This window comes from Manacus vitellinus, unplaced genomic scaffold (assembly GCF_001715985.3).
Source record: "Manacus vitellinus isolate BGI_N305 unplaced genomic scaffold, ASM171598v3 scaffold_5_pilon, whole genome shotgun sequence".
NCBI classification, from domain to species: Eukaryota; Metazoa; Chordata; class Aves; order Passeriformes; family Pipridae; genus Manacus; species Manacus vitellinus.
In genome coordinates this window covers 3112896-3132397 of record NW_021940682.1, presented here as the reverse complement: position 1 = coordinate 3132397, position 19502 = coordinate 3112896, and the positions used below count along the sequence as shown (strand labels likewise).

General features: G+C 38.3%; 1 protein-coding gene across 5 annotated transcripts in view; it reads left to right on the top strand.

The window, feature by feature from the left end:
* The window catches only part of SLCO1A2 (solute carrier organic anion transporter family member 1A2), a 45996-nt gene extending 28047 nt beyond the window's left edge, over positions 1-17949 (top strand). For 4 of the 5 annotated variants that reach the window (XM_018080812.1, XM_018080814.2, XM_018080813.1 and 1 more), the window contains 14 exons: positions 1963-2061; positions 3111-3252; positions 4720-4852; positions 5737-5843; positions 7698-7844; positions 8164-8262; positions 8694-8927; positions 11092-11256; positions 12077-12272; positions 13032-13197; positions 14239-14423; positions 14976-15040; positions 16201-16318; positions 17217-17949. In XM_018080812.1, coding sequence (XP_017936301.1) covers positions 1963-2061; positions 3111-3252; positions 4720-4852; positions 5737-5843; positions 7698-7844; positions 8164-8262; positions 8694-8927; positions 11092-11256; positions 12077-12272; positions 13032-13197; positions 14239-14423; positions 14976-15040; positions 16201-16318; positions 17217-17376 — 2016 coding nt within the window. In that variant the 3' untranslated portion in view covers positions 17377-17949. Of the gene's footprint in view, positions 1-880; positions 933-1962; positions 2062-3110; positions 3253-4719; positions 4853-5736; positions 5844-7697; positions 7845-8163; positions 8263-8693; positions 8928-11091; positions 11257-12076; positions 12273-13031; positions 13198-14238; positions 14424-14975; positions 15041-16200; positions 16319-17216 lie in introns of those variants that run through there. The other variant, XM_018080815.1, reaches the window with a different exon arrangement.
* Positions 17950-19502: the final 1553 nt, after the last annotated feature.

Sequence of the window (19502 nt, the reverse complement as noted above, 5' to 3'; positions counted from 1 at the left end):
TTTTCCAATTTGTGACCTTAATAATTATCCCAGTAAAAAATGGATTGAGATGCACTTTTTTTTTTTTCTGCCATAATTCATGCTTTGAGGGAAGGTATGAATAAGTAAAGGCAAACATGGCCTTTTTGTCCTCTGTAATTGTATGGGGAGCAGTTTCTGATTCACCAAGACAAACTTGGGCAGAGGTTGCTAGCTGGTATCTTGTAGCACCAGAAGAGAAAACATGCAATTAGCCAGATGATGTTCCCTGTGTATGTTAGAGAAGAGCAGGGACTGGTATAGTAAGGGGAAGAATCCCATTTCAAGCTCCTAGGAGCAGAAGAGGACAGACATGAGGGACTGCTGTGATGTTTTGGCATCACTGGTGGGCTCCACTCTGAATAAGGCAGTATTTAGATAATGCATAAACATTTCCCTGGGACATTTTATTCCAAATTGCAAAGAAAGTGCAAAGCTGCATAAGCACAGTTTAGTCCTGTGATTGAACACAATTTGTGTAAGCAAAGCAGAAATACAAACTATGTATATGCCATAGCTAATTGTCTGAGATGCTGACCACCTACAATTAATTGTGAAGCGTTTCCAGGAATGCTCTAATAACGCATTACACTTTCAGAGACTGAAAATAGAGAAGGTAGCTATAGAAGGAGTTAATGCCCGTGAATTTGCTAGGAATTGAGTTAGTTAGGAAACCCATTTGAGAGGATTAACATTGTTGTAGAAATTAATGTTTGAAGAGATTGACCGGGAGGGTGTTGGGTTGAAGAATGTGAAAGGCAATTCAGTCCTCTTGGTGGACTTGTCAAGTTTGCTTCCCAGCCATGGCTCCATGAAGCAGAAAACACAGCAAAGACCTGCTGCAAGATCACACTTGGAAAGGGTGCCCAAGACAAAAAAAGAGGAAATTAGCCTGTATGCATCCTGACTATAAGGTAGGGCTCTGACTTGCCCTGGTTTTGTTCAGCTTACCCTATCAGGCAGCAGGGAACTGTATTGAATAACTTGATTTAATGAAGTCTTCTTAGGAAAGAATGAAATCTGTTTAACTCATTGTGCTAACCCTCAGGAAAAAAAAAGAGAAAACATACTGAATTACAACCCAGACTTAATTATGCTTAATTGTGCCTTTGCAGGTAAGTATATCCAAGTCCCTGGAATATGTTGCTCTTTGAACACATTTTTGGAATATAAGTAAGATGTGTAAGAAAGCAGGTGGCTTAGCATTACCAGAAGCTCTAACCATCAAATCAAGGTGGACATCACTAAAAGGAGGCAGAAAAACAAAGAGGGATACTTTTGCAAGTCTTGGGAGGGGAAGCAGAACGGAACCTGTTTTGTTTCCATTCAGAACTTAAGTTGTTCCAGCAGTTTTGGTATTATTTTGTTTGCCTCTAATTTTAATGCCAAGAGATTCATCTCAAACAGAGTTTCTATTAAAAATTAACAAATATACAGTGATGCCAGTGGAAGAAGAGAGGGCTCAAAAGAACACACAGAGCAGAATTAAATGTCTTTTTTATGGCTAGCCAGGGCAGGGGTAGTAAATAAAGACCATGCAGACAGGTATACATCAGTCAAACATATAGGTCTTTGTAGTTCTGTCTGCCACAGTGGTCAGTGCCAAATGCTTGTGCAGAGGACTGAAAGGCTGTGTTCAAACTTGCCCTCAGAACACCTCTTTTCTCTGTTCTTTGCTCTCTGGTTGTATGCTGCTGACAGCTTTCAGTGTCTGATGAGATATAACTGGCTGTACATTGTTGACTTTCCCATATGAAATTATCTTGATTAGAATGAAGTGTATGGGCTTGTAGGTTTTGTTGGAATCCGGTTTGCAATTATTTAAGGAAGATGCTCAAATATCAGATCTCTTGGAAGGAATCTTATTTTTTTGGCAAACACGGGACATAATTTTTTCTTCTTTTCTCTCGTATTTTTCAACACTGTAATGGGATCATTGGACAGACTCAGAAACAGACACTGGGAAAAATTAAAAAAGGCAACATGAAAGAAACTGAGAAGCCACGTGCAGAGGACAAATTCTGTTGCATTTCCAAGCTGAAGGTACAGAAATATTTTAGTGATTTTGTAGGAATACACACCTGTAATTTGTTGCATTTGCAGTGGTTTGGTAGAAGTTACAATCTAGTCTGAATGAATGACTAAGCTGTTTCTTTTCTGCCCTTAATGCCCTGATCAAGGTCAAACAAGTCTGTAAACAACCATGTGTTGCTTTTGCTGTCCCCGAACTTTACACTGTGTGCTGTTTTGGAGTTGTGGTCTATTGCTGCTTTGAAGCCCCACCTCTGACTTTGTGTAATCCCCCCAGTCTGACATGTTTACCATTCCCTCTAAAACTTGTTAAATGAGCCTTGCTGGTTGTGACATGTCAGTAAAAATTGGCTGTTGATGTACCTTGGATTATTCGAGTTATCAAGAAATGGTATAAAAAACTTGTAAAATAGCTTGTTTTTCATAGTAACTCAAAGCCCAAATACATTATTTAAGCTTTTTAGCATTTGCAGGAGATGTATTTAAAGATACTATAGATTTAATTTTGTAAATACTGTTTATTAAGAACCCCAAAGTTAAAAGGATTTGAATACTAGTGCATGTATTCATATTTTTATTTTTTTTTACTGACAATTGCTACTAATTGTCTTGTAAAAAGACAATGCCTTTAAACAAAAAGAAACTGTTTACTCCTTCTGTTTAAAATGGGCTCACCACCTGCGCTGAGATGGGAGAGCAGATACTGGGTCGAGTAATTCAGCCAGAGGAAACAATCTTAATTCAGCAAGTAATTTGTCATTCAGATGAGCAGAGGATGGGAAGGTCTGTGCACCCTGGTCTTTCAGTCCTGCAGATGGCAATCTTGCAGCAGGCACAGCCTGTCTTGGCTGGGGAAGTGGGGCTTGAGGTTTCCAAAGACAGTCTTGTCAATGGGAGCAGGTGAAGAACAAGGATGTACGATGTGGATGCAGGATAGATGACTGGATTTACACACAGAGGAACACTTTTTTTGTCTGGAAGCACATTTTTGGTGGAAAAAGTGGAATATTCATAAATGTATAATTTTGAGTTCTGAATGCATTCTCCTCTTTCCTTCCCAGGTATTTCTGCTGGCACTGTCACTTGCATTTCTTGGTAAAACCATGTCTGGTGCTTACATGAACAGCATGTACACACAGATAGAGAAACAGTTTAATATCCCAGCTTCTTTGGTGGGGATCATTAATGGAAGCTTTGAAATTGGTAATCTCTTATTTTAATATTTCTTATTATTTGAAAATATGATAATTTGTTTGAATATGTATTAGTGACTCATATCCTTCAAATCTCTCAAGTGCCAATAGTGGTCAACTCTGTCCTTCCTTTTCAGCTGATACTTAACCAGTTATTGTCTTGGAAACTAATAGGACAACTTAAATGAGGAAGTTTAGTATTAAAAAGTAGTTCAGCTAATTTCTGCACTGTCACACAATATAACAGAGCAACTAACAAAATAGGACTACTTTAAGAGCTTTGTATTGAATCCTTCTGAACAAAAAAAGATTTTGCGAGCTTTGTTTGAATTTATGGTCACATTTAGCATTTTACAGTTCTTTTAATCAAAGTTGGTTGGAGTGGATTGTGGATCCCTAAATTCAATAATATTTCAAGATTTTGTACCCCTACAACTGTACCTGCACAGAAAGTTTCCAGTTTTACTTTTAGTGCCCCTTACCTTGCCTATTAGTGAGTTTTTTGCCTATTAGTGACATGAAATGGCCAAGATTAACAAAGTAAAAGGCTTATTTTAAGTAAATTATCTACTCATATGAACTTGTTGAACGATCATAATAATATCTGAAATTATTAAGAGACATAAGTAACTTATTAGGACTGTGTAAATATACATCTTGAAGTCTCATTCGAGGAACTGGTTAAATGCAATCTGTTTGGCAATCATACATAAAAAAGGTATTATCTTCTTTCCCAGAATGATGCTTATCACTCAGAGACGTGATTTTGTTCTTTTGACAAAAAGAGCACAAAATTAGTAGGTGTGCAATTACTAAATTGCTATTTTTATGGAGACTGATTCATAATATGAAGCTTGATTCTTTTCTTAGTTACATAGCAAAAAATGAAGAAGGAAAAGATCAACTGATTCTGAAGTGAAAGTAGAGGAGAACAAAGATTTTTAGCACATTTGTATTTTTAATGTTGCTAGGTACAAAAATACCATTCTTTAAAAAATTCTTCTCAACTACTCAAGTTAATATTAAATTACTATTCCTTTTTTCCCCCCTGTAACTATCATCATGTGTTTATTATTTTCAGTACAAAAGTAGTTGGAGGTACATTACAAAATAGAGTATCTTGGGGAGAATAACTTCCTAAGTCAACTGTTACTCTGCAGCACTTGGGCCTGGTCTCTATGTAAAGTAGTGGGAAATTTCTATGTAGGTGCAGTCAAAAATCTCTCTCACTGTGATCTCTTTTCCATTCTACCTTCTGTTCTCATGTTCTTTTCATGTGATGTAACTCGTCCAAAAAAAGATCACACATAGCAGGGAATTACTGCATCATGTAGGCAGTTCCCTGTCTAGTTACAGTTTTTACAAGACAAGAAAAGAAGCAGATGTTGAGTTTACAAGGTATACTTAAATTCCTGTTGCACTTTAAAAGATCTGGGGATGCCTTGCTTTGTAAAAGTGAACCAGGTTCTTTTTGCAGGTAACTTGCTGCTGATAGCATTTGTGAGTTACTTTGGAGCAAAGCTTCACAGGCCCAGAATAATTGCTTTGGGTTGCACAGTTCTGTCATTTGGATGTCTTTTGATATCACTTCCTCATTTCCTCTTTGGAAGGTGAGTATTTTGCTTAGCTCACAGCAGCTTCTGTGATCCTCACTTGTGTTAATCCATGACTCCTTTCACAGTGTTGCTGAGAGAGACATTGCTGAGCATGGGTTCAATATGATAATTACAGAGCAGCTTGGTTTGTTTTCCTTCTGAGATGGCTTCAAAAGTCAATCATCATTCCTGAGGAGAGTCCCCCCTCTGTTTGGCACCTTCCCTTTCCCTTGCCTTCATCCTGGTGCTAACACCTTGTGTGGATTCTCTAAAGAAACAGTGGACTGTGATACCAATTACATTACCAGCTCTTATCTACTTGGGTGGGCAATGCAAGATGATTTTTAAAGATATCTTTGGTCTGGGGCCTGGATGGGAGATTGTAGCTATGTTATCAAAGCCTTTACAGAGCATAATGATTCTTCAACTACTTTTTCATGATGTTTGATTGGCTTAACAAAATAATAATGTAGGCTTGTCTATTTTAATCAGTGAGATATTTTTTGAGAAAAGAAGATCCTCTAATCTTGCTATTTCCAATGTGGTATGACTGTGACAGCCTTGGTGATACCCTCTGCTTAGGGTGTAAATTGGATTAAAATCTAAGAAAAGTAGGAGAGAAGATGATATGGGAGATTTCATTAGTGTGGTTCATGACAACTCCTGAAGCACATGTTCCAAGATTGTGTTGGAGACTAGAAAAGAGTCTGGGTAAAACACTGCTACATTTTCTTTGTTCCTGTCCTGTTTCATTACTGAGTCTCAGTTAACTTTTGAAATGGCTTTCCTCCTTCCTTATACCTACACACTCTTCTTATAGGTAACTCCATTACAGACATATGAGGTGGTTCTCCTGTATATCTTCTTAACCTGTACATGCTTTCCTTTGATTCAAACAGGTATCATATTGAAAGCAGCATTTCACAACGGGAAAACTTTTCAGTGATGCCCCTATGCCTTGTTAACCAAAGCTCGTTCTCTTTGCCTACAGAGGAGCCTTCAACAGGTATGACTCTTCTTACATCTGCTAATACATTTTCCTCAGTTTTTATAGTGTCTAAGTAAATAGATTTTCATTTTTATTAGCAATTACTTCATGGTCCTGCTTTTGGTCAGTACTTTTTGCAGGCATGAAAACTAGAGGCTGGGAAATATCCTTACCTTTGTGTTTCTTTGTTCTGTGACTCCAGAGCTGTAGCATTTTTTTTCATGCAGTTTTCACAGTATCCAAACAGCTCAGTTAACATACCTGGAAGTCACTTTGGGAGTCTAGAACACCAGGTTATTTTCACAAATATTCCTCTTTTTGACTTGAAACAGTGTGATAATGTGAGGAGGTGGGAAACGTATTTGGACAATATGTAAAAGGCATCAGGATTCTTTTTCATTGTACCACACAGGAAATAAAAGAAAGAGAAATAGACATAGAACTAAACATAGATCTTGCTTCCTTTTAGAGGAAAATTTTTTAAACTAAGATAAAACTTAATTGTGGGCCTGAACACAACACTGATTCTAATGATTGTGCACTAGAAATGTGCATATAAAATAAACTACCGTGAATTCAAAAGGCTCAGAGGCAACTACTGAATGATCACACACAAAATTCTTACAGTGAGGGTGGGATTAATCTCCTGAGTCCACAGAATTCTCACACTGAACATGGGATTAATCTTCTGAGTATACTGAGTATACTTGGGTAAGGTGATTGTTTCCCTATTAGTTTATGGATGTGATGTTCATATATCTGAGTCCATCTCCTGTGTGAAGCAAAAACTGGATTGAATTTGACCACACCTACATGTGAGTTGCTTCACCCATGTTTTCTGACAGCAACCTGACACTGACACAGGAGATCCAGACTTGGTCTCTGGTCAGTAATACTTTCACTTAGAAAGTCATCTGTTGCTGCTGACAAAGCTCATTTTTATTTGTCAATGAATTGGCACTGAGAAATCAAAGTATCACAAAGCGGGAGAGAACGGTGGAATCTGAAGCAGATTTGGTGAGAGTGCTTTCAATCCCATCATTCAGATTATTTATCAAGAGGTATCCTGGGCTGCATCAAAAGAAGTGTTACCACCAGGTCAAGGGAGGTGATTCTCTCCCCTTTATCCCACTCTCATGAGACCCTACCTGGAGTACTGTGTCCAGATCTGGGGCCCCCAACAGGAGAAGGACATGGAATTGCTGGAGCAAGTCCAGAAGAGGCCACAAAGATGCTCAGAGGACTGGAACACCTCTGCTGTGAAGACAGGCTGAGAGTGTTTGAGTTCAATCAGAAGAGAAGGCTCCAGGGAGACATTACAGAATCCTGCCAGTACCTAAAGGGGACCCATTAGAAAGCTGGAGAGGGACTTTTTACGATGGCAGGTACTGATAGAACAAGGGGGAATGGCTTTAAACTGAAAGAGGGCAGGTTTACATCAGATATAAGGAAGAAATTCTTCACTGTGAGGGTGGTGAGGCACTGGAACAGGCTGCCCAGAGAAGTTCAGCCAGGTTGGATGGGACTTCAAGCAAGTTGTTCTGGTGCAAGTTGTCCCTGCCTATGAGAAGGGGATTGGAACTAGATGGTCTTTAGAGTCCCTTCCAAACCAAACCCTTCTATGATTCTATGATTGCCAGAAGACTGGACAAGGTATGGCACGGAGAGGGAAGGGATTTAAACTCTGCTTCAGCAAGTTCATCAGCTTTCTCCAGTATCTGAGTCTTTTGGGTATTGGGACCAGGTATTTAACTTTTTTTATAGGACAAGCCTACCCACCAATGTTTAAGCTGCTAATCAATTCCTTGTCTCTAGATTTTGATTAATAGTTAGAATTAAAACATTAATTATGACTTCTTATTTTACTTGCAGAATGTGAAAAAGAGCCTGGGTCCTTGCTGTGGATATTTGTGATGGTTGGAAACATAGTGCGAGGAATGGGTGAAACCCCCATCATGCCTTTGGGCATTTCCTATTTGGAGGATTTTGCCAAAGCAGAGAATTCACCTTTCTACCTGGGTAAATCTGCCCTACTGTGATAACTCCCCTCCCCCAAACAAACACACACATAAACAAAAGCAAAAGAAAGGATTGTTATGACTCCCTTCAGTCCAATAAAGGAAGAGAGAAGACAGTCATTATTGCCTGATCAAAATAATACTGTGGAACTTTAACTAGAATATTGTAGAATTTAACTAGAAATTAACTTCTTGGAGTGGGCCCATTTTTAGGCACAAATGCCTTTCCAGTACAGCTGCCCAAGAGATATGTAACAATTCCAAGAAAATAATTATGTCTGGGTTCTAATTTGGTATGTTTTCTCTTTTTCCTACTCTAGCATGTATACACACAGCAACTGTAGTTGGCCCCTTCCTTGGTTTATTGTTGGCATCATTCTGTGCAGAACTGTTTGTTGATGTTGGATCAGTAGGTCCAGGTAATGGCTGAATATATAAAATCTCATATACAAATCTGTAGTCATGTTGGTGTATTTAACAGAGCTGAAAGATGTTTCTTTGCTACTATGAGATGTCTCAATTTTATCTGAGTTTGTTGGTGTTTCTGGTAGAGTGGAAGATCTGTGTATAATACTCAATTCATATACTGATCAATCTGCTTATAAATTATTTGATGAACAATTGTGTCATCTGACTTAATGTAGGAAAGGATTAGGATTTATTTAATATAAAACACTGAATTTTGCCGGACTGGGGACTATTCTCCTCCACGAGCCTCACTTTAAGAATCATTAAATATTTTTAATATATCCTATGTCAAAGATGACTAGGAAAACACACAATCAGAGCAAAGAATGTTTCTGAGCTGATATAAGATGCATGGTTTTGTTTTGTTTTTTTTTTTTTATAGATGAGATAACTATAACAGCTACTGATGCCCGCTGGGTTGGAGCGTGGTGGCTGGGCATTTTGATTTGTGCATTACTGAACCTGCTCGTGGGAATACCCTTCTGGTTTTTGCCCAAGTCACTTGTGAAGGAAGGTGAAACCAATGAATCTGAGGAGACAAGTGAAAAAAGTGTAGTACCATTGCAAGACAATGACAAAAATGAAACCAAACAGAACATGTATGAAATTGCTAAAGGCAAGTTATGTCATATTTTATTTCCTTCTTAATTTAATCCTTAAGATGTGGACTGTGTGTATTTGTGTAATTAAAGATGGGTCCAAGGTATGAAATGCCTCTTCTGTTTTTCATGTCTCTGTAGTACCAAAGGCTTTGTGTAGGGATTTAGAATGGCTCCTCGCAGAGGAAGAAAGCTAATTTCATAGCTCCAGGATCTGGAGTCATTCCTTTCCCCCTCCTGCATTTCAGGTGTATGTAGATCTTTTCTTCCTGTGAGAGGGTTAAAGCACTGAAATCTGGTTAAGAATATTGCAACTCAGTGAACTGTGGACCAGTTGCAGATATTAGTTGCTAATAATAATAAATAATAATAATAAATGTACCCCACATTCACTGTACAGAAAAGCAGAAACCCAGCACAAGACTTGTGCATACCTTGAACCCACCCTAAAGCCATAAAAGGGAATTGTCAGGTGCTGAAGTGTCTCATGAACATTTAATTGCTTTTGAACAAAGATCTATCTGACTTACATTCATGTTACCATCGGTAACTTTCACATCTGTGGTCTTTCAGATCCATATATTTGTAGGAAGCTTTTTTATTTCTCTCCATTATTTGTGCTAGTTGGAAATGTAAGTGAATAAAATATTTCAAAGGTGATGACCTTCAAGAAGTTTCCTGATTCTCTATACTTGGCTCAGGACCCCTTGACAGGATCTTAATTTTCAGAAAGTAAGTGCCATGTGGCAGCTACCTGTCCGTGGTGTTTCAAGCTGAGTCCTGCAAATTCATCATACTGAGCACTCAGATCTTGGCTGATATTGCAACTTCATATTTGATAAACACAGCATCTCCTCCTGCTGGTCATGTAACCTTAAATGAATCCATAAATAAAATACTGCTCTGGTTAAGAAAGATTCTTAGATCAGATGTGGGTCCTGGTGCTCCAGAGTCCCTTCAGAGCTTGTGTTTTCATGATCATTCCCTCCCTGTGTTGATGTGAGTGTCCACTGTCCCTGAGTATCCTGAAGTTAGAATCTCTTAATTTCACAGAATAGTTGGAAGGGACTTCTGAAAGTCACTTGTTCAAGCAGGACCACTCACAGACTATTGACCAGGATATATTCAGATAGCTTTTTAGTTGCCAAGGATTTCAAGCTGAAATTTGAAGTTTTTATAGTTAAAATTAACCTGAAATAAAATTAACTGAATAAAAATCAAATTTCCTCAGAAAGTTCTGATTATAAACTGCCTTGCATATGTAAATAATGCAGCCTATTTTATAGTGTTTTGAATATGTGACTCATTTTTGCAAGACTTGCATACAGATCCTCTTCTAGTAAGATACTTGCCTACCTCTGAAAATATACACCCATCCTAAGTGGTGCCCACTTTCAATGAAGCACAGTCATTGTTTTACAGATGCTTTTCTGCGGAGTTTCTTTACAATAGCTCAGCACATTAATTAACAGGGAACATTAGACAAAGGGGAATTGTGGGGGTTTTTTTTATGGTTCAGATCCTGATTTAATAGGCATTAGGCAGAGAAAAGAACTGTGTAAATTAGTTTCTCAGATGCTTACTTGGCTGAAGACTGGCTGATACAGACTTTGAGAGTATGGTGGGAATAACTTTGGTCACATCTCTCATCAGGCATCTTCTGCCCCAGAAAAAAAACAAAATTAGTTTGGGGGCAGGTTGTCACAGCTCTTAGTGCGTTTGCACCCCTTTCCCCTTGTAGTCCCTTCATATGCCAGGTGCAGGAAAGGGGTTTGGTGAACACTCTGGGGGTATGACATGAGAAAAAAGGAATAGGAAAGGTGGGAGAGGAGCTGCTGCTGCAGATCTGTAACCACAAAGCTCAGTCACTGCACAGCTAAAAAGTTTCAGGAAACTTTCATGGGAAGGTTGTTGCTGTGATTTATTATTTTTTTGTAAGCAGCAGTATGCATTGGTGGGCATGTTTGTGCATGTGAGGGTGTCTTTGGGTAGAGGAGACATGTTGGGGAAGCCTGGGCTAATCCGGTTTCCTTTGGCCTGTGGTGTCTGGCAAAGCACAAGATCCAGTTTGGTACAGTTAAAGGACCTTTTCTGTTCCCCTTTTCCCTGCTCAGTCACACTGAGCAATGGTCATCCTTTTCATAAAGCATCACACTAACCCAGTCCATTATTTCATTCCAGATTTCATCCCCTTCCTCAAGGCTCTGTTTCGCAACCCCGTGTACATGTTATTTATATGCATAACTGTGCTGCAGTTCAGTGCCTTCGATGGCATGGTATCCTTCATGCCCAAATATCTGGAACAGCAGTTTGGAAAATCTGCATCAGATGCCATCTTTTTAATTGGTATGTTTGCATTTTGCTTTGCTCTGTTCTACCAAGTAGTGATGTCTCTATGCAATTTATCTATATTTATATGTTCGTATCTACTTATATACACATACATACTAGGGTTAAATGCTTCTACAAGTGAGACATACTGCACTGCAAATCATTCCTATATATTCATGCATTTTGTGCTAAGTTTCTCCTAATTTTCTGTGCAGAATTTTATAATCTACTTCCCATCTTTCGAATTGGCCCAGAAAGTTCAGCTGATATGAAACCAAGCCATGTGATGCTTGTGTAAAACCACTTCCAAAACCACTATCAGTCAGAATTTGCTTCATTATAATATCAATCAGCAAATAAATGTGAGAGGACATTCAGTAATCTCATATCAAAACTGAAAGTCTGTTCCTGTGATGCTCAGTGTGTATTGAGATGTACTCCAGTAGCTTGTCTTTCTGTTGAGTTTCTCTGTCTGGGGAGGCTGGATTGAAACAATATATTTTTTTCTTCTTCTTCTTCTTTTTTTTTTTTAAGGTGCACCTAGATTGCAACTCTAGATTGCTAACAAATCTTTTCAGTCCTACCCTCTGTCTCACTTCTCAAGCATTTCTCACCTGCTGTTGACTTTGGCAGAGGTTTTGGGTGTGCAAGGAAATTAGTAGAGACTCGTTGCTGACAGTAGTTAAATTATTCAGCCACAGGCACTGCATGAGTGTTTGCCAAACACAATCTACCCTTTCAGTAGCTTTAGTATCTACTTCAGTAGCTACCTTAGAGTAGAGTAGCTTCAATGCTCGCCTTTATTTTAACATGGAAGTTTCACTTGTTTAAATAGGTGTTTACAACTTACCAGTTCTATGCGTGGGGTATTTTTCTGGAGGCTTATTCATGAAGAAATTCAAGATAAATATCTATCAGGCTGCGAACATAGCATTTTGGGTATCTTTACTGGAATACCTTCTCTACTTTGCTGCCTATTGGACTGTCTGTGATACTGCACCAGTTGCTGGTCTAACAGTTTCCTATGAAGGGTATGTTTTTTAAGACACAAGAGGACTTCAGTCTTAAGACATCGGGATGATTTTTCTTGTCAAGAATCAGTCAGGGGCTCCTTAGCTTTGCAACATTTTGGTTTCATTGCCTAAATACTCAAAGCTTTTTACTTGCATGAGACAGTAGGTCTACCTTCTGCTATCACTGTTTCAAGCAAGAAAAGTGTACTGAAAAAGATATCCACACCAAGACTCTTACAATTGCATATCCATAATAATTCTTATACTAATATAATTAATAGGGTCATGTAACTGCAGGTGAAAATAGAAAAGTTGTTGATCAAATTAGGCATACATGAGTGCAATGTCAGAATAACAGAGGGACAAACCCCTTCTTAATCTTATGCTGGTATACTGGAATTTGATTTTTATCAAGTTATCAAAGGATATTTTATTTGGAGTTTCGTGATTCGAATCCTGCCATTAATCATTGGGAAGCATTGTGTGTCTGTAGAGTGGACATGTAGGTTTACATGCAACACTTACAGCAATCAGGAGCATATGTACCACAGCTGAGAAAAATGCTGTGGGGTATGCATACCTCATTGATAATATTAATTTAATGGAATATCATACAATACACCATATAAAGGTAGAAAGGCACGACTCCAGGATTGGAACATGCAGAACTGTGTCCTAAATAAACACTTGAGCTAGAATAGAAACTTAAGCATTGCAAAGGATTACTGCAGGTATTTCTTTACTGAAATATTTACCCATCTTCTAAATGTATTTCAGAATAGAACAAGTTTCATACGCAGAAAATACTCTACTTGCTGACTGCAACAGGGATTGTGATTGTTCACTTAAAATATGGGACCCTGTTTGTGGGAACAATGGAGTCACTTATGTGTCACCTTGTCTTGCTGGGTGTAAATCCTCAAGAGGAACTGGAAGAAGTGTGGTAAAGCATACATTTTATTGTGCTGTAATTATGAAATGTAGTAGGGGAGAAATATCTGTATCACTGCAGGGTGGGAAATATCCATACATGTACATTTATTGGATATATGAGGTGATAGATTTGGACAAATTCATTGAGTAGCACCAGAAATTCCAAACTGAATCTGAAAATTAGTGTAAGTTTAAATTAAAAATTATAATGAAGAAGACTCCTTCTCTTCTAAGAAACTCAGGGAATCTTAAATGCTCAAAATGGAGTGAGAAGTTATTCTGAAGGTATTGCCAGTTGGAAATCTGACTGCACAAGAAGATTTCAGCCAAAATGAAAGTCTATAGCATGGACTTAATCTCTTTTACCCTGTAGATTTAAACAAGTAAGCAGGTATTATAGAGCTTTTATTATCTTATTTAATAACACATATTCCCTAAAACCCCCTGTAAATTCTAATTAGGCTGAAAACAATCAAAAATAATAAGTTAAAAAAAAGCCCCAATCATAGAGATTTTAGAAAACCTCTATACTTCACAAATATTTTAAAGAAGTATTAGTTGATAATGAGGGTCAGACACTGATGCCTTTGTTTACCATGGCTGATTTTTGAGAGTCCTTATTCTGGCAATGATTTCAGTAGAAGCAAGTGTTTGATAAGAATATTGCAACCCAGCCTCAATCAAATCTCTGGTTCCTTCTCTTCTGACATATGAAAGACCACACTCTAGGTTATGAAAACGAGGGTCAGGTCTGTTGGCAACAGAAGGACCACACAGCCAGGCTGTGCTGGGGAACTTGAAGGCTCTCTTGATCACAGCCTCCTTGAGGGAGCACAGTCCCAGCTGCATGACAACTCCCTAACCCCATACTCCACATGCAGGGAATGGTTGGACCTGTGCCTGGCCAACTGGGGTGGGAGAGAGGCCACACTGCAGTGCTGCACGGGTGTAACAAGTGCAGGAGACAGTGAACTGGGTGCCAACGGTGCGATTTTCAGACTCGGTGCAGGAGTTTGGACAACCTGTGTGATTAAAACACTCTTTTTGACAGGTATTTGAAAACTGCACCTGTGTTGCAGCCTCAGGGTTTTCCTCTCAAAATGTTTCTGCAATTCTGGGCCAGTGTGATGAAGATGAAAACTGTGACAAGATGCTTCATTATTTTTTGATATTGTCATTAGTCTGCAGCTTCATTTTTTCCTTAGCAGCCATGCCTGGATATATGGTCTTAATGAGGTATAGTAAAATGTCCTCATCTTAAGAAATCTACTCGACTTTTTATTCTGAGGTCAAAGACTCCCAGGAATTAAAAGGTGGTTAGTTTATGTATGGAAGGAGGAAGAGCAGAAAAATCTTATGTCGTTTCGTGCTGTTGAGGTTTAGTGTCGTGTCAACTTTATAGTCTGATGTTACTTCTGGCTATCAGCTATATCCTGAATTAATGCAGGACCACCAAGTCAGGGGAATGAGCCACTGAGAGGTGTGTGATACCCGTGTGTTTATCGATCACATCAATATGATGTCGATTAAGGCACAACTATCTTGCACTCTGTGTTTGCCTCAGTTCAAAGGGATGGTACTGTGACAACAACTCTTCCTTTCGTGATTTGGCAGTCCTAGTTAAGGAATTTTTTCAATAAACATCATCTAATGAGGATAATGAACCCTTTCAACCATCGCTGTAATTAGAATGGTTTGGACCTAAAGTGATGATGAGTTTGATTAAAAAAAAAACCCCAGAGTTAGTGTCACCTCTACTAATAAGTGTACTATGTATTTATCATACAGGTCTCTAAAGCCTGAAGAAAAGTCGTTTGGAGTGGGTATCCATGGACTGGCTTCAAGAGTATTTGGTGAGAAAATATCTGACACACTTTGAAAGCACAGTTAGGTACAATCTAGAGTTAAGAGAAGGATCCCATCAGGGTTGTGGGTATGGCACAGGAGTCTACTTCTATGGAGTGCCTTTGATCAGGAAGAATTTAGGATTTTTTTACAGATCTAGGCAGCATGGCAAATTAGAACAGCTTTCAGTTTGCGGTTTTTTTTTTTTTTTTTTATACTGGGCAATAGGCTGATGTTGTGGTTTAACTTAGCAACTAAGTACCATGCAGCCACTTTACTCTCCCCTTGCAGTAGGATAGGGAGGAGAGTTGGAAAAGAAGGTAGACAATACGGGTTGAGATTAGAAGAGTTAATAGTGGAAATAAAGTAAAATATAATGATGATGATAGTGGTGATGATGATGATGATAATTATAATAGTAATAATATAATAATAATAATGAGAGGAATAAAAGAGAAGAAGGAAAAGTGATGCACAATAGAATTGTTTGCCACCTGCTGACCAATGCTCATCTCATCTCCAAGCAGCGATTGGCCCCTCCCAGCCAATTCCCTCCAGTTTATATATTAAGCATGATATTCTAGGGTATGGAATGGTTTGACCAGCTCAGGTCAGCTGTCCTGGACATGCTCCCTCCCAGCTTCTTGTGCAACTTCTCACTAGCAGAGCATGAAACACTGAAAACTTGATTTAGAATAAGCACTACTTGGCAACAAGTAAAACATCAGTGTGTTATCAACACTATTCTCATATTAAATCCAAAACACAGCACTGTGCCAGCTACTAGGAAGAAAATTAACCCTATACCAGCAGAAGCCAGGACAGCTGATTACATCTGCTGCTTATCTGAAAGCAATTTTGCATTCCCTCACTCTTGTTACATCTTTATTTAACACAACATTCCCTCTCACTGATAAGGAGAAATTTTGAGTTCTGAATAGTAATAGTTCATATTTTAGCATGTCTACATTGGTAAACAGGGAAGAAAACCTTTGTCTGAGGGTAGGTGGATAAGGAAGAAGAAAGAACATAAGATATTCAGAGAATATGGTTCATACTGCAAGAGGACAGGACAGATGCAGTACATGACAAACAGCACAGGTTCTGCAGTGTATCTGCTAATCAGAGGAAACATTATTCACAGAAATGTTGTTAATATTCTTTGTAGCTGGAATTCCATCTCCCATTTATTTTGGAGCTTTGATAGATACCACTTGCCTGAAGTGGGGTACTATGACTTGTGGTGGAGAAGGAGCATGTAGGATGTACGATATTGTCACGTACAGGTATATTTCCTACTTTATTTTAATTTCTCCTTCTTTATGATGTATTATTACATGCATAGAGATATGATTTTATGAACTTTATCTTTTCCTAATAGACAAACTGCTCCTGTGTTAGAGATGTGACACAACAGTTTTCTTTGGCATTGGCTTTATTTGTCAAATGCAACCTTTGATACAGATGTTGGATCAGCTTTTGGACAGGAATGTTCTGGTGCCATAAATACATTCACTAATAACCTTTTATGAGAACAGACTTTAAAAACACTGAATTCTGATTAAAAAAATGAAAAGCAGTAAGCTCCTGAGGAAAAAAATGTTTAATGACTGACTGTGCAGTATCTTTGAAAAATTACATTGCATATCATTGAGAAAATGGTTGATATAGTACCTGAATTAAAATAAAGAAAAATTTTATAGGGAAGATATAGTTACTCAAGTTGGAAATTGGCCCAGAATACTACCTTCATGCTTTTGTAGTCCTTCAAGGAGTGCTATGGGAATTTTGAAGAAAATGACCTCAGACTGATTCCTTTTGATGATGTGTTGGGGTGGATTTGGAAGAATATTTCTATCTTATGAATACCTAGAAGTTTTGTTCAGGTGGACTGAGCTGCCCTTTCAGGGCTCTCTCTTTTCCCTGTGGAGAAAGTTCTAAGAGTACCAGGTGGCTGAGTTCACTGGCTCAATTGTTTGCTTGAAATTGGGTGATGTAAACAACCATTTTGCTGACACTGACATATTCTCTGTTCTCTTATTGACTCATCCTCTGTGAGATCCAAAAGGATCAGGGCATAAGCTTTAGAGCTACTGTGTAATTTTTGCAATGCAATGTATGCTGAATAATTTTGCAATGTTTTCATGAATGTATATATTTAATGAAGCTCATTATTTATTTCAGGTGGCTCTATCTTGGCCTGCCAGCAGTATTACGTGGAGTGTCCTATATCCCAAGTTCACTAATTCTCCTTATTTTAAGGAAGAAACAGAAATCTGAGAAGTTGGCTTTATTAAATGCACCAGTAGAAATGCAGGACAAAGAACAAGGAGCAGTGAAATAGCATTTCAAAGCAGGACATGTTGTGAAAAATAATCGCAGTGTAAATATTGGATATATCCTAGTGAAAATTTTTTTACTTTAACTAATGAACACTTGGACGGAGATTAATAGAATTACACATAGTTGTATCTTAATTATGCCATTAAAGTATCAGTTTGTAAACAGAAGGCACAGAAAAATGTGTTTGGTGCAAAAGAACAAAGAGTAGAAATAAGAAAACTTAAGAAATTCCAGGCCTAAGTTGTCTGGACAAAGGACTATGAAGCAGAAACATATATTTTCAGTCCTTGTTTCACTAAAGATAGTGAGAATTTTGCAATTGACTCCAAGTGATGCCAAATTTCATCCTGGAATTCTCCAATGGCTTCTGTCAGAGCATCTCTCATTGACTGTAGACAGAATTTGTAGCTTCTTTGGCCCCCAGTTTTCCATAAAGTTATTTAATGATGCTTTTAGTCCTTTCAGGCAGGGACTGTCTGTTATTCTGCATAGTATAGGTGGTCAGTATATTGTGAACCTGTTTTATGACATGTTCTGGGTGTTGTGGTAATAATAAACAATAAAAAAAAATTAAATTTTTAAAAAATGCTGTGTTATGGTGATGTTTTAAGGTTTGCATGGAGCATGAACAAGGAAAGGTTCTCAGGAGTTTTTTACTTCCCTCTAGATGGAAATAACTCACACTTTAAGCATAATAGAATGATACTTGTATTTTGCCCATCATGTTGTTTACTAAATCTTAAATCTTTTCATGTCTTCTCAAGTTATTCTTTAAATGGCAGATACTATAGGCATTCATGTGCTCTTCCTGGTCTTTGACAGATTTTTATTTCTCTCAGATGTGATGCCACAATGAACGTAGCATCAGTGAACAATGAATGTTCACTGACAGTGAGCTGCTGCCCTGGGATGTCTTAAATTATCTCAGAGAAAAAAACCTGAACATCTCAGGAAAAAAAAAAGCCAACATAAAGAAAACCCAGCAGATACACAAGGTGTGTCTTTTTGGTTTAGTGCACCCATGTTTAGCATCTAATTTGGAACTGCCTCACATTTGGCCCCTTAGGTCTGTCTGCAGGTGTCAAAGCAGCAGCTCCTCTGTCTCTTTTCTTGCAGCTCCTGGTTATTATTCCTTACTGCATAAGGCACAGAGGGAGCTTCTGGAACTTTACCACAGACCAGTGCTCCTGCACCTGCATGAATTTCCTACTTGTTTATTCTATGTGGCACAGACTTACTCCCACTTAATCCACTAGGAACATTTTGCAACCAGAGAAAAATGGGAAGGCAATTTCGCCACAGTAGTTTGTTATTTCAGTTAGAATCTGTTTGCTTTAAGGTGTCTTATTAACATCATATATGTATGTGCTTGGAATTGCTTCCTGTCCTTGTGGAATCAGTGACAAAAGATCCATTTCTTCCCACAGAACAGGAAGTCAGCTCCAGAATTTAAAGTTTCTTCAAATATAAGAGGTCCTTACAACTAATTCTTTTGAAAAGATATGTCATGTACTCCCATCTCCCTTTGCATTGGATGATAGAGCTGAGCAGGTACAACATAGGGAAGAGAAATGGAGGAAAAGGCAAACATGATGCAACCTGTTACAGCAGAACAGAGAATGCAGTTCCCTCTTAAGCCACGAATCTTCCAGAAGCTTTGTGGATGTTCAAATCTAAATTTGAGCATTGTTCTTGCTACCATGGGGCACTTACTGAAAGTCATCATTCTTCCTTGTGGTTATATTCCTTCAAATCTAGAGTTAAAAATCTTTTGCAGGCATTTAGTCACAACTTTGTGCCAGGGTTACCTGGGAAACATGAAAAAGTTGCAGAGCACCAAAGTTTCACAGCTGTAGGAAACAAAAGGGCTTTTTTAGGTAGGCAAATCTGTGCCATTTAAATGGACCACTGCCAAAGAGTCAGACCTAGTTAACTCGCTGTGTTTTGAAATGGAAGGAAGCGGATAGGAACGTTTCCAAGTTTTAAATTTAGCGTTTCAATAGATACATTAACTTTGTTTGTAATTGTTCCAGTTCATCTGCTTGAGAATGCAGCAGTGAAATGGGCCACCTTCACCAGACATTTTGCAGTCAATAGCCTGCTGCTCACACTGTGTGTCATTAGGCA